At 40.8% G+C, this 13,420-nt stretch overlaps 3 protein-coding genes across 5 annotated transcripts in view; 2 read left to right on the top strand and 1 right to left on the bottom strand.

The window, feature by feature from the left end:
* Window positions 1–393: 393 nt before the first annotated feature.
* Window positions 394–4,981, top strand: panx1b (pannexin 1b). The gene is made up of 6 exons (XM_015001816.2): window positions 394–932; window positions 1,969–2,090; window positions 2,362–2,561; window positions 3,299–3,800; window positions 3,887–4,050; window positions 4,154–4,981. The coding sequence occupies exons 1-5, from the start codon at window positions 752–754 to the stop codon at window positions 4,034–4,036; spliced, it is 1,155 nt and encodes a 384-aa protein (XP_014857302.1). The 5' UTR covers window positions 394–751; the 3' UTR covers window positions 4,037–4,050; window positions 4,154–4,981.
* Window positions 4,982–5,203: 222 nt separating this feature from the next.
* LOC106926723 (nuclear distribution protein nudE homolog 1) lies at window positions 5,204–9,014 on the top strand. 2 transcript variants are annotated; one of them, XM_015001817.2, is made up of 9 exons: window positions 5,204–5,356; window positions 5,649–5,739; window positions 5,808–5,961; window positions 6,461–6,609; window positions 6,958–7,094; window positions 7,802–7,978; window positions 8,052–8,137; window positions 8,240–8,394; window positions 8,481–9,014. In XM_015001817.2, the coding sequence occupies exons 2-9, from the start codon at window positions 5,654–5,656 to the stop codon at window positions 8,572–8,574; spliced, it is 1,038 nt and encodes a 345-aa protein (XP_014857303.1). In that variant the 5' UTR covers window positions 5,204–5,356; window positions 5,649–5,653; the 3' UTR covers window positions 8,575–9,014. The 2 variants fall into 2 exon arrangements, with proteins under 2 accessions (XP_014857303.1, XP_014857304.1); XM_015001818.2 differs by having other exon boundaries at window positions 5,208–5,356; window positions 5,652–5,739.
* Window positions 9,015–11,155: 2,141 nt separating this feature from the next.
* The window catches only part of myh11a (myosin, heavy chain 11a, smooth muscle), a 46,175-nt gene continuing 43,910 nt past the window's right edge, over window positions 11,156–13,420 (bottom strand). For both annotated transcript variants that reach the window (XM_015001806.2, XM_015001807.2), the window contains one exon: window positions 11,156–12,295. In XM_015001806.2, coding sequence (XP_014857292.2) covers window positions 12,166–12,295 — 130 coding nt within the window. In that variant the 3' untranslated portion in view covers window positions 11,156–12,165. The remainder of the gene's footprint in view (window positions 12,296–13,420) is intronic.

The raw sequence follows: 13,420 nt of genomic DNA, 5'->3' as shown, positions 1-13,420 counted from the left end.
TTGTTTTTGCTGTGGAATGGCGACTGTGATGTGCAATTGGCGGCAGTACACCAAAAAATAGATTGAACGATATTATGTAAAAATAAGACTTCGTCCTTCATATATTTTTCTAGACATTTATATTAATAAAATATGAAAATGTCAATTAAAGCGATGTATACTATTAATATAAAATAGTCATATAGTAATAATAATTACGTCATTTAAATTCTGTGCTCAGTATAATTAGTTGTCCAGTATCCTTTTAATGAGTCACAGATACAGCTTAAATTATTTCTTGTTAGATTTAAATATGAAATAATTTAATTAACACAAAAATAACTAAGTATATCATGAATTAAATATAGTTCTTTATTCTTACATTTATTAAATAACTTACATTTTTATGTATAAAGTACTGTTTATTTAACGCAGTTGGAATGTGGGCGGGGCCTCGACGCTCTCTCCCATCTTCAAGGGTAACAGATTAATCTGATCGATGGCGCCCTCTAGCAGGCCACCTTGCACCACTATCAACTCCTGGCGTCTGGGTTCACTAACGGGACAGCATAGCAGCAGGTTAATCCATCACTCAGCTTGGTGAACAATAGAGTTAATTTGTGCTTTAAATATTAATTCAGTTTCTCTTTCCTGGACGCTTTTTCTTCATCAGACAGACGAAAAGCTGCGAGGTTTTGTCATTTTAAGTAATACAAAGAGCGGCTTCTCCATCAGTCTCACACTCAGGTTTTTTTGTGTGTGTGCGGCCCTCATGGCGATTGCCTCCGTGGCCACAGAGTACGTGTTTTCGGACTTTTTGTTAAAGGATGCCAAGGAGACGAAGTACAAAGGGGTCCGTCTGGAGCTGGCCGTGGATAAAATAGTGACGATTCTGGCGGTGGGGCTGCCTTTGTTTCTCATCTCGCTCGCCTTTGCGCAGGAGGTCTCTGTAGGTGAGATGGTACATTTTCCAACATTTCACTGTGTGAGATAATGCATTTCCTCCAGACAGAGATAACACTAATATAAATCCAGGGGTCCATGAATTGGAGACAAGAAGCATAACGTGCTTGTGTTATCAGCTGGAACAGAAGTGTGAGAAGGTGTGGTTTTAGGTCTCCACCCTTATTTCACAGTCGTTCAGAAAAGCAATGACAGGAAATATTTACATTCTTCTACCGACAGAAGATCTAATGCCAAATCAACTTGTTTCAGATAAAAAATTTTTTTTAAAAACTTGGATAAAGCATGAAATAAACATGGGAATAATACTTAAATACTCTCCAAGTGTAAGTTCACGTTTCCTCTGCTGTTCTGATGGAGTACAAACGAGATAGATCAATCAGGATTTATCGATTACCGGATCTTGAACATGTCCATTAAGGGCTGAAATGCGATGCGGCCAGCAAATCAGCAATCAGAAGATTGCCCACAAACGATGTTGTTCAGAGATGAGTGGATTTTTCCTTAAAGCCAGAGAAATCTGAGAGGACAGAGTGCCAGTGAATTTCACTGATCTTACTCCTGCTGAAAGAAAAGAAATATGTTATCATTTTATGGAAAACATGGGATACTGACACGCTCATAAGGCTGTACCTGCTCTATTAGCCACTTTCACTACAATACTATTGATGCTGGCTCATTACATGCAGGGAGAGGTACTGCCTTGGAAACAAAGTGAAAATGAATTATTTTGTTTGTTTATTCAACAATTTTATGCCACTGGCATCATGAACATGCAGAGGGTTCCTTCAAATATTTTAGTTCCAAAGTCTAAGTCCAAATGAGTGAATATCTGGGTCATGCTTTGTTGAAAGGGCCCAGTCTAATTATAAGGAATAATAACAGCTCACAAAAAATTGGGCCAGGAGTGCAAAAGAGGGGAGGCTGATGATCATTAGTAAGGCTTTATTATTAATATCATTATTCTGATCTTTTTGAATGGCAGCCTGCTTCAATTCACTGTTTTTCTCTCTCTTTCTCTCTCAGGGACTCAGATCACCTGTTTTGCTCCCTTCAACTTCTCCTTGAGACAAGCTGTATATGTGGACTCTTTTTGTTGGGCTGCAGTTCAGAACCAGGTCGACAATTCCACACTTTGGCTCCACAAGGTACAGTGCTGATGTGAGCTCTGGCCCAATAAACCGACACGAACGCTAAGCAGGAAATTGTGTATACGGGACATAGTGATTGCAGAATGTATCCTGAGCTGTTTACGTCCTCGAAACACCTCCGAAGACCTAGAAAACTAATGAGGTGTTTAGACGTCCTTCATTTTATGAGAGCGGTTAAGGCCAAATTTACAGAAATCAAATCAAAATTGCATTCCTTGCCGTTTTATTCAAACCTGTTCTCCTGCTCTCTTTTCTCCGACACCCTCAGTTCTTTCCCTACATCCTCCTGCTCATCGCCATCCTCATGTCGGTCCCCGCCGTGCTCTGGCGTTTCACCGCAGCGCCGTACCTCTCGTCTGACCTCAGCTTCATCATGGAGGAGCTGGATCGATTTTATAACCGCGCCATTAAACTGGCCAAAAATCTGGCATCTTTAGACGACAGGGACGCCGCGCAGGACAGCCAGAGGTAGACGGGGGGTAAAAAGTGTTCATGCCTCTTGATAAACACCAACTTCATTGTGTAATAAAGAGATTTTATGTGACACAGGAACAAGATTGTGAAGAGAAAGAAAAAATGATACGTTGTTGTTTTTCGGCTTTTCAGCTCCTCTGAATCAATATTTTTGTACAATCGTTTTTCACTGCACTTACAGCTGGGAGTCTTTTGGGGGTACTTGCACATTTACAGACCTTTCTCCAATCTTCTTGTCAAAGTATCTCGAGTTCAGTCAGCTGGGATGGAAAGTGACTGAGAATCAATCTTTAAGTCTTGTCACAGGTTCTCAAATCTTTGTGAGAATTTTGAAATATACAGATAGAAACTGCTTTGATTTATAAAGTAATATTTAAGCACCCAGCACAGAAGTGGTATTTTCAAGGTTCTATTTATGTGACTCTCTAACTTAGAGACCCACATAAAAAGCTATGATGCACCAAATTTGGCCCCCCGGGGCCATGAGTTTGACACAGGTGCTCCAGTATTGTTGTTTTTTTTTTTTGCTCTGTGAAATAAAAACAATACAGCTTGTGGATTTTAACAGGAGAAAATATTTTTTTAAAAATCCAAAGAATATGTTGCGTGGCTCTGTATATAAATAACAGTTGTCAGTGTTACTATTTTTTTTGTTTTGTTTTGTTTGTGCATTATATTTAATATAAAGTTGTGTGTGTACTTCATGTAGATGTACCTCTGTCCTGCTGCAGTGCCTTGGATCTGGCTGAGGGCTGCTTCAAATACCCTCTAGTGGAGCAGTATCTAAAGACCAAGCGGTTCTCCTGCAGCCTCGTGGTCAAGTACATGGTCTGTCGATGCCTGACTCTGCTCGTCCTCTTGCTTTCCTGCGCGTACCTCTGCTACTACATCTTTCTGGCTTCGCTCGTCGACGAGTTCCCCTGCGACGTGCGCACGGGAATGCTAAAGAACGACAGCGCGATGCCGGCCGCCGTTCAGTGCAAGATGGTGGCGGTGGGCGTCTTCAGGCTGCTCAGCTACATCAACCTGGGCGTGTACTTGCTCCTCGCTCCTCTGGTGGTGCTGGCGGCTCTGGGGCCGGCGCGACAGAGCTCCGGCTTCCTGCAGGCCTATGAGATGCTGCCTGGGTTCGGTGCTCTGGGCAAAGTTAAACCCATCTATAACGACCTGAGCATCTACCTGCTCTTCCTGAAGGAGAACCTGAGTGAGCTCAAGTCCTTTAAGTGCTTACAAGTGAGTCCATGTCACATGATGATTGGATTAGTAGTTGCCGTGGATTTGTTTCTCTTCCACAAGTCATTTATGTTTCCCGTAAACAGGTGCTGGAGCTGTTGCAGCAGTCTGCTGAGGAGGGGTTCGACACAATGTGCCTGCTGCAAACTCTGAGTCAGGTGAAAACTGACGTGTTTGACAGTCAGAAGATGGGCTCCATTAAGAACATCTGTGAGATGGATAAGCCTAAAAATTAATTAGACTGGTTAAGGTGGAATATTGTTCCTACTTTAAATGCTTCGAGATTTCATTTGGAATGGTGGGTACAGGTTTGGATTAACTTTTGTGATTTTTTTTGCCCCCGAACTTCTCAGCTCATACAGTTTCTGAAGAAGAAGAGGTGAAGAAGAGGAAATCTGAGAGGAGAATCTGTGCACTTATTTTCACCTAAAATGCTGGATGTGTAGATTTAGATCCACACAACAAGGACAGTAATGACTTCTTGGACAGTTTGACCTAAATAAGGTTTAGTTGTACCAAGGAAAGCTAAGTTGGGTTTGGTGGTTTGCCAGTCAATGTCCCGTCGATACTTTGACTAGAATACAAAAGTGTCGTCTTTAATCCAAGATTGCTTTCGATGGAGAAAGCCTTACACAAAGACACAATTTCAGTGCAAGGACCAACATGCACGCTTGACAGGAACAACTGTTAATTTTAGAGGAATTTAGCTGCACTTTTTGCATGTTTTATTTATGTCTGAATGGCTTTTAAAACCCTTGTACTCAAGCTATCCTATAAAGTGTGCAAGACCTGCATGGATGGCTCGACTTAAACGTGGTTTAGGAAGAGCAATTACTGTATTTGGAGAAGTGTTGATCGTGTAAGAAAAGGGAAACAACAGTAAAGTAAGCTCTATAACTTAAGGCTACGGTCAAGATGACTGAATTTTCTTCAAGATGATAAAAGGACAGATTAGAACCTTCTTGGACTTGAGCAGCTCTTATGCGAGAATGCTGTTGTAAATTAGATCCTATTCAACATTTTACTAACATACTGGGTAAAATTAAAATACTCATCATTACAAGAACTAACAGCATTTAATGTGTCAGAAGTTGTTTGCACTGATTGTAATAAAACAAACATTTAGTATGTGAAAAAACAAATGAAAAGATTTTTTTTAAATAAAGTCGTATTATTTATAATGAAGGCCTGAAGTTTTAAGATTGACAGAAATTTATTTTCTGTCCCAAAGGTGAAGAAATTAAGAAAAAATTACGATAATCTCGCAGCACTTGTTTGAATTCAACAACCAGTCTGATAGCAAGAATCGCTCATGACGATTATAGGAGACGTTGTCGTAAGCTAATATGATTGGTTAATGTCAACTTTACGTCATTTGCGGCGTCCAATAGCATCTAAATGTTAAACGTTCGTTTGTATTTGATTGGAGAGCTCGGTGCTGCGTTAACGTAAACGGAGATTAGTTAATGCAAGTCTTGAGTCCTTTACAGTCTGATTCTCACATCGATAAATAGTCTCTTATCTGTAGTATGTGTTGATTTTCCAGTCGTAAACAGGTGAGTCTGGACTGTTTGGGGTTAGCATAGCGATGTGATCGCATAATACGTTCTGTTCATTTAGCTATCACGATTAGCTCCAGATAGCTAAGCGCTAATACTGTGCATTCTTGAACTCCACTTGTAATTATTCCTTTATAAAGTCATAAATAAGCACAGAAGATACAACTCTTATGTTACTCTTTGACTACTGTGACAACGTTCACATTGCATCCGATATCTAGACATGTTAGCCTGTGCTAACGGGCGACCTTAAGGGCTGAAATTTCCCTGCATTTCATTATTAATCCAGCAGTCATGGTAGAGCCAACAGCACACTCATTTCCATCCCTGAAAGAGGAGCTGGAATACTGGAAAGAACAAGCACAAAAACACCAGCAAAGGTAACCACCCAGCAGTGTATAGTGTCTCCGGGTGTTTTGGGTGAAGTTGAACACATTTTCGTCACCAGGGCGGACGAGGCTCAGGAAGAGCTGCAGGAATTCCAGCAGATGAGTCGAGACTATGAGGCAGAGCTGGAAACGGAGTTAAAGCAGTGTGAAGGTCGGAACAAAGAACTGCTGCTGGATAACAACAGACTCCGTATGGAACTAGAAAGCATAAAGGTACATAAACAGACCAGACTATTGTTAATGACTACACCACAAAAGAAATGACAGAGAATTTGTCCTCACAACTTTTATTCAGAACACAGACATGAAGTAGCTACTTTTTGCTTTTCATACAGCACCTTGTGAGTCTCCATTACACCAGTCTTTAGTGTATTTACTGAGTTTTCACGCCACAAAGTAGTGCAAAAATGCAAAGTGGAAGAAAATGATTAGTCAGGTGGACTAAATACATGTTTTAGACTTTAACTGTAAAATAATAACTTGAAAGCCAAATAAAATATGCTAATTAATGAATGTAACGCCAAAAAAATGTGGAAAAGCTCAAGGTTATGAATTAATTTTAACAGGAACTGAAGGAGAAAGTTTTAAAGTTAATTTTTAGGTTATGCCTGGACAACACTCTTCATTAATACACGATTCTGCCCCATATTGATTGACCTATGACCTTGTGAAGCTGGACATGTCAGCTGATTTTTCGGTGTGCCGTCTGCAGGAGAAATTCGAGGCGCAGCATTCAGAGGCCTTCAGGCACATCTCAACACTGGAGGACGATCTGGCCGAGACCAAGGCGGTCAGAGATCATCTGCAGAAGTACATCAGGGAGCTAGAACAGTCCAATGATGACCTAGAGAGGACTAAAAGGTCAGTGTTTTTGTAATTACTATACTAATTTAGTTACACCTTCAATTCAAACATCTTAAGAAGATTCTTCTTGCTCTCTCTTTTTGTTTTTTAATGCTTTATTCTAGATTGATCGCTTGTTTAAAGATAAAATGTCAGTTTTCTGGTATATATAGAGAGGAAAAGGAGCAGAATTTGGGCTCATGGTGAATTGGTAGCACAGGTCAGGAGGTTTGCTTAAAATAGCTACTGCAGAGAAACATTTTCTTGCTTTCTACCATTTAAAGCAAGTACAGCATTGTACAAAATGGGCTAATCGTAAGCGGTGAAGCTGACTTTTCTTTTTTTAAATTGCGAACTCTGTCACAGGGCTACCATCATGTCTCTGGAGGACTTCGAGCAGCGGATGAACCAGGTCATCGAGAGGAACGCTTTTCTGGAAAGCGAGCTGGACGAGAAGGAGAACCTGCTGGAGTCCGTTCAGAGACTTAAGGATGAAGCCAGAGGTATGCACTCTCCCAGCCTGGTAAAAGCCGTCCCCTTGTCCTTCGCTGTTTGCTCCCTATAGAGGGTCTGGGCTCTGTTGAGAAATGATTGCGTGGACTCTCTTGAAGTTTTAAATTTCACCCAGTTGCTAACGTTTGCCCGTGACGTATGTAATGTGACGATTCGACACGAACAAGCGTAATGGGAATTTCCTGCGTTGTAAACAACCGCCCTTCACTGCAAAGAGCGAAGTGCCGAGCTGAACAAGGCGACCGTTGATGTCAGCTCAATAGTTGAAAGCCTGGCCGACGCAGACTGAACGGCTTCGTTGACTTTCTCCGCTGCCGTTGCTAAAACCACCGTCGGACTGCAGTTCTAAAACACCGCTGAAAATCGACGACCCAAGTCAGGGGGAGAAAGCCCAGACTGCACTGGAGTCGGTTTTAACCTCTTACGTTCTACATGATTTGACAACTGGCACCAAACAAGGATCTATTCATGCACCAGGAAATTAGGAGCCAAATGCAAACCCAGCACTGATTTTAGACTACTCTGTTTATTCTCAGCTACTTCGTTTATAGACGGGAAGCTCTGTTTGTACCACATATATTTTTTAAAGGGATTGTTTTTTTTCTAGGTTAAGATGGTTGAGCATCTGAAATATTCAAAAATTATTGACGTACAGATTTACACGTGCACACACACCGACTGGCTTTGTTTGTGTCAGACCTCCGCCAGGAGCTGGCCGTCCGTCAGAAGGAGAGACGGCCGTCCAGCAGCCTGGGCAAAGACTCAGACCGCTCGGAAATGCTGTGCTCCTCTCCGCCCAATCCGTCCATCCCCATCACGCCCTCCAAACCCATGGGCTCGTACATGACGCCTCTTCCCTCCAGCATCCGCAGGGGTAAATAACAAGACATTCACAACTAATGATTCAGGTTCTTACTCTAAACTCAACAGCTGCCTTTATTTTCCAGGAGACGGTCTAACGGGAACCCCTCTGACTACATCTGCTAGAATATCTGCACTGAACATTGTCGGAGAGCTGCTGAGAAAAGTTGGGGTAAGATTGGACTGTTTATATATATATATATGTATATGTAAATAAATAAATTCTTCTTGTTTCTGGGTTTGCATCTTTGACTCGACTTTGTATAATCGTCAGAATTTGGAGTCGAAGCTTGCGTCGTGTCGAGACTTTGTCTACGAGACGTCCTCCAACAGACCGGCGCTCCCCGCCGGGCCCTGCAGCCCTTCAGGTTTAGACGCAGGTCCTGAGGTCCAGGCCAGCAGCTTCAGCCCTCCTCCTCAGTACGACAGGTTAGAAAGACGCTGGACGGGAGGAGCTCTATGTGAACCAAGCCGTGTGACGAGTTCTCATGATCCAGTTTTGGCTTGTCTTTCAGTCTGGTGAAGCGGTTAGAGTTCGGACCGGCTCCTCCCAGAGTGGTATCCCACAGTCCCCAGTCTCCGCAGGGAGGGGTGAAGATCCTGCTGTAAGATGGTTCTACAGAAGCCGGTACTCTGAGCTCAGCTTGTCTGCCCTAGTTGAACAGAGAGAGCGCCGTTCTCGGATCAGGAGAAAGCAGAGTGACTCCGCCCATCAGCGCATGGACTCCTGCTGCCTTAGGCTCAACATATAACCACGGAAAGCTGCTCCACGTTCTTAATGAGCCCACCGCTCATCTCTTCCACTCTTATCTACGCTGCCGTCTGTGTCGACGCTTTCTGTGACAGATCAAAGCACACCCGACTCTGACTTAGTGAAGCCGCTGCGCCTGCCTATTGATCGCGACCTACACAGGGGTAGGGGGGTGAAGAGCGACGGCGACTACAGGGAGATGAGCCTGGTACAGGGACCAAGAACCTGAACTTGGGTTTTAGCTAACGTTGTGTTTCTGACCAAACTGAAGCTGTGATTAAACATAAATGGATATAAATCCATTGGGTTGGGTTTTTATTTTTTGAAAAAAATAAGTTAAATCTGGTTTATTCCAACCTGCTTCCATTTCATACCCATAAAACCATTACTGTACCTTTTTTTATTGAATTAAATATAAGTAAATGCTCAAATGACACTTTTTTTTCTGAAGACCTTAGATTTGCACCCTCTATTGATTTGTGATCACAAATCAGTGGAATCAATAAAAGCCCCAGAGTAACCTCCTTCCAGTACATTGATGATTATTCACACAACCACATTTCCTTTCAGCAGATGACGGCATTTACTGTTAATTTATTGTGAATAACCAAAAAATATGAAATAGTAAGGGTAGCAGCATTTGAACTATGATAGAATAATTTTATTTTGATGCATTTCTTTTAAATTTTGTCTGTCACCATTTTCAGTAAAACGTAAGGCAATAATTGAGAGGACGCATGTCGTTCTCACGGGCAACAATACCAGATTCATGATATTGACTCAAGACTTGATAGTGTAATATAAATATATATATTTCCTACAGCTGTGTATTTTTTTTGGCTGGAAATTTTTCCTAAGAAATAATTTTTTCTTTTAAACTAGGGATGCGGTACGCGGCTCCTTTCAGACAGTTGGTTGGCAGTGTGCAGCAACAGCACTTCGTACACTTAAAAAAAAAAAAAAACCTTTTAACCCTTTTATTGCCCAGATTTATTTGCAGATGTATAAAGGCACAAATTGTTTTTTTTTTTTTTTCTTAATTAGCATAATTTGGTAGAATTTGTTAAAGTGGCTTCAGTGAGTGTTGAATGAGCATCCAAAGGCAGAAGTGGAATATTATTTCTGACATTGCTAGATGTAGCTTGAAGCAGCTTCAATGGTCTATAAGGTGGTGGCGCTTAGTATGGATCAGCTTCTGTTAAGGTCTGCAGAGGTTTTAAAAAGATTTAAGATTTATAAGAACCCATAAATCTTTCATTGTTCCTGTGGTTTAAAATCTCTTTAATCACACATATGAGAAAGTGAGGTTTTTTTTTTTTGTTTTTTTTTCCCCTTCCATCTGTAACAATGCCCCTCCTCCAACTATTGCTGCACATTGCTGGTCAGGAAGCTGGAAAAAAAAAAGGAAAGGCCAGTGCGTTTTTTCTCATATTTCCAGAAAAGACCAATTTGACTTCTTCCCGTCAGTATGTCGACTCCTTTCATTACTTTGTCTTCTAATGTGAGAAAAAATATTGAGCTTTTGACAGATGCAATTTAGCATCTTGCAGATTTACGCATTTCTGCAAAATCTATGCTGTTACAGATTTTCAGGCAATTATAGCGTTTAACTTGGCACCCATGCACTTCTGAATGTACAGGTCTTTTGAGCATCGAGGGTTATGTTTAGGGGGAGAAAAGAAAAGTACAGGTAATATATTTAAGTTTTAAAATGAGCACAGTTCATGAGGTTGTGTTACGTAGAGCCAATATTTGACATTGTATTTTTAATGGGACAGTGTATAAGGAAATGTTTGCCTGTAAACTGAAAAATCGTAGTTTTCGATTTCATCTCATGTTTGTTCATACATTGCTTTTTGTATGCATTTTTTTTTTTTTTTTTTTTAAATAAAAGAGATCTGATTGGGATTTAAGCTGTGACAAAACTACAGATGATGCCTGAATGTAGTTACTGCAATTGAAAGGAAATTCTCAAAAATTTAGTTTTCGGTCTAACAGTTCTGATATGTTTAACAAAATAAAGATTCTTAAATACACCGTCAGCTTCTTCATTATGAAAAAGTGCATACAAGGATTACCTGGAAAACAGGAATTTGTGAGTATTTCACACTTTAGGATATTAGTTTGTACAGTGGGAGCATAAATCAGAAGCACTCAAGCCAGGTTATGTTTTCCTGAAGTTGAGTTTTAGTCATTTTAGATTTCATGTAGCTCTTTAACATGCAGATACCCCGTCAATACTGTGATCAATAAGCTCAACAAGCAGATTACATCATTGCAAGAACCAACATATTATGGAAGATGTCCTATTCTACTGCTGAATTATTTCACCAACGTATTTTTTCATCAATATACTTGAAACAAGCTCCTATTGCTTGCAAGTTAATTTTGTGCCAAGATATTTGCACTTGAAGCAAAACCTTAAACACCAAAATAAGATTTTGTGTTTTTGCAGCGTTGTGTTCTCCAGAGACTTGCTTAACGACCCATTATTTAAAGAAATAAATTATCAGGGAAATGACTCAAACTGTCCCTGATGTATTAGACCTGCCCACGTTCACCTTTCATTCAGCCTGCTTACAGTTGGCATGTTAAGTTGAAATAAAATAAATAAAACTCGATTTTTTTAGCTCTTTATTTTTGTGCAAGTGGTTCAACAATTAAAGAATACAACAAAGTGTCATGTAAACAGTAGCTGATTATATCGAATGAGAATTAGTTTAAATGTGACTGGAGGAGAATTGTAGAACATGTACATGTACATTTGAACAAATAGAAAATAAAAAATGTGCCCAGTGCCATATAAACATGTGGTTCATGACTGATTTTATAGGAGATAAACCTCGTCTGTCCTCTAGGGGGCAGAATCATGAGCACAACAGAGCACAAAGAAAGGTGCAAATAATGTCAAAAAAAGTGGCTTTAAAAACTCTGGGTTAAATATTTGATGGGATATAAAAGTCAGCACTGACTGGACGCAGAAAGACCAAACTCTGCACATCCAATCTGAACCCATTTCAGTGCTGCTGGAACAGTAACAGCAGTCACAGGCAACAGGACGACAGGAGTTACACGCCTGCTTTAGATTTTAAGTGGGTGTCGATTAAAAGGCACATCTGTGTACAAAACATTACACGAGGAGGAATCAGACATTCAGTGCAGTACAAAAAAAAATAAAAAACAAACAAAAAAAAAAAAACAGTGTTTGTTGGAAACAGCAAATCACATCAACGGAGCCACCCGAACAACTCCTCTTTGTGAATATCAAGTCCTTCTGAAGGTGTGCGTGCGCTTCAAAAGAATACGCCGTTAACTACTGGAAATGACAAGATAAATGAAAATATATGTTAAGAAGTGTCACGAAGGATAGCGAAGCAGGCTTTTGACATTAACTTGTAGGTGACAGCCATCGCCCCTGAACTTTTATGTCTGCTTTTCCAAAGTCCCTCCTATTCTGAGGACTTTGTTCCGTTGAAGTCGTTTTGGGAGTCTGCGTCCTCCTCCGAGGCGTCCTCCATCACCCTCCGGCCTCCGCCCATACGCCGCGGCGCGCTGCTGAAGGACGGCTCGTTTCCGCGCCTAAAAATGCCACAGAGACGTGCACGCACGAAGAAGACACACAAACACACGGCCACATTGAGAGCAGCAATGCCATCAGCTGGTTAGGCGTTGTGTAAAAAAAAAAAAAACCCAGGCAGGTGTCGCACACTGCGAGGAGGGCCAATGAAACGCAGAACGTACAGGTTTGTGCTTCGGTTACTGCTAAAGCACGCTGGTTATCGTAACTCATTTAAGTCCTTGCTCAGGAAAATGAGTTTGGTTTATGACAATTAAACCAAGCGCCGAGAGAAAGATGGCCACCAGAAAACAGGATTAAGGAGAACTCGTTGGTGAAATTCCAAATTTGAGGATTCTCCCCCCCCCTTTTAATTAAAAGAATAATGAGCCATATTTCTCTCAGTTAGGCTCAATGGAAGAAATGAGAGCATTTAGAGTGAGCACGGAGGATGAAAAGATTGTAAATGAATGAGTAATGGTGATGGGGGAACTTTTAATGCAGAGGTACCTGCGGTGTCACTCCTTAGGCTCAGGGTTGCCTCTGCAATAGAGAGGGACAGGATCGTTTTGCTTCGACTCAGCAAATGGAAACATCTTTCATGGATATAAATGTCCAGGAATAGTTTTGTAGTGGAGAGTCACTCTTCAGTCAAACTGAACAATTTTCAATCTCAATTAAATCCAGGGACTCTGTTGAAAGCATTGTTCAAGAAAGTGCACAGCTTCTTCAAAACTTTTAATCACAAATTTTTATTTATTCATTTATTTTTTTATGTCCGTTGTTTTGTAGATTCATCCTTTTCAGGAAGGTTGTCACTACCTGGATGTCTAAAAGAAAGTACATAAAGTTTCAGACCCTTTGAACTTTCACTTTTTTTTCTTCTTGCTGCCACAAATTTAAATGTCTTTAGGAGATTGTATGTCAGAAAGTAGCACATAACTGTAAAGTTAAAGGAAAATGATGTGCGACTCCAACAGAGAATCTTTAGCAATAATTGACAATTGTCCGATACTCTTCGATTGTTTGGACCAATCCGAACAATCGAAGATTGTTCAGATTGGTTTGCAGTCAATAGGGTCCATTTTTAGAGACATGCCTCTGAAGACCTGTAGGGGGAAGATATTTTGCTACAACTATGTAGCCAT

This window comes from Poecilia mexicana, unplaced genomic scaffold (genome assembly GCF_051168715.1).
Source record: "Poecilia mexicana isolate PSO_F unplaced genomic scaffold, ASM5116871v1 scaffold_1, whole genome shotgun sequence".
Classification (NCBI taxonomy): Eukaryota; Metazoa; Chordata; class Actinopteri; order Cyprinodontiformes; family Poeciliidae; genus Poecilia; species Poecilia mexicana.
Note: the sequence above shows the minus strand (reverse complement) of the source record. Positions and strands in the feature narration are given on the sequence as shown.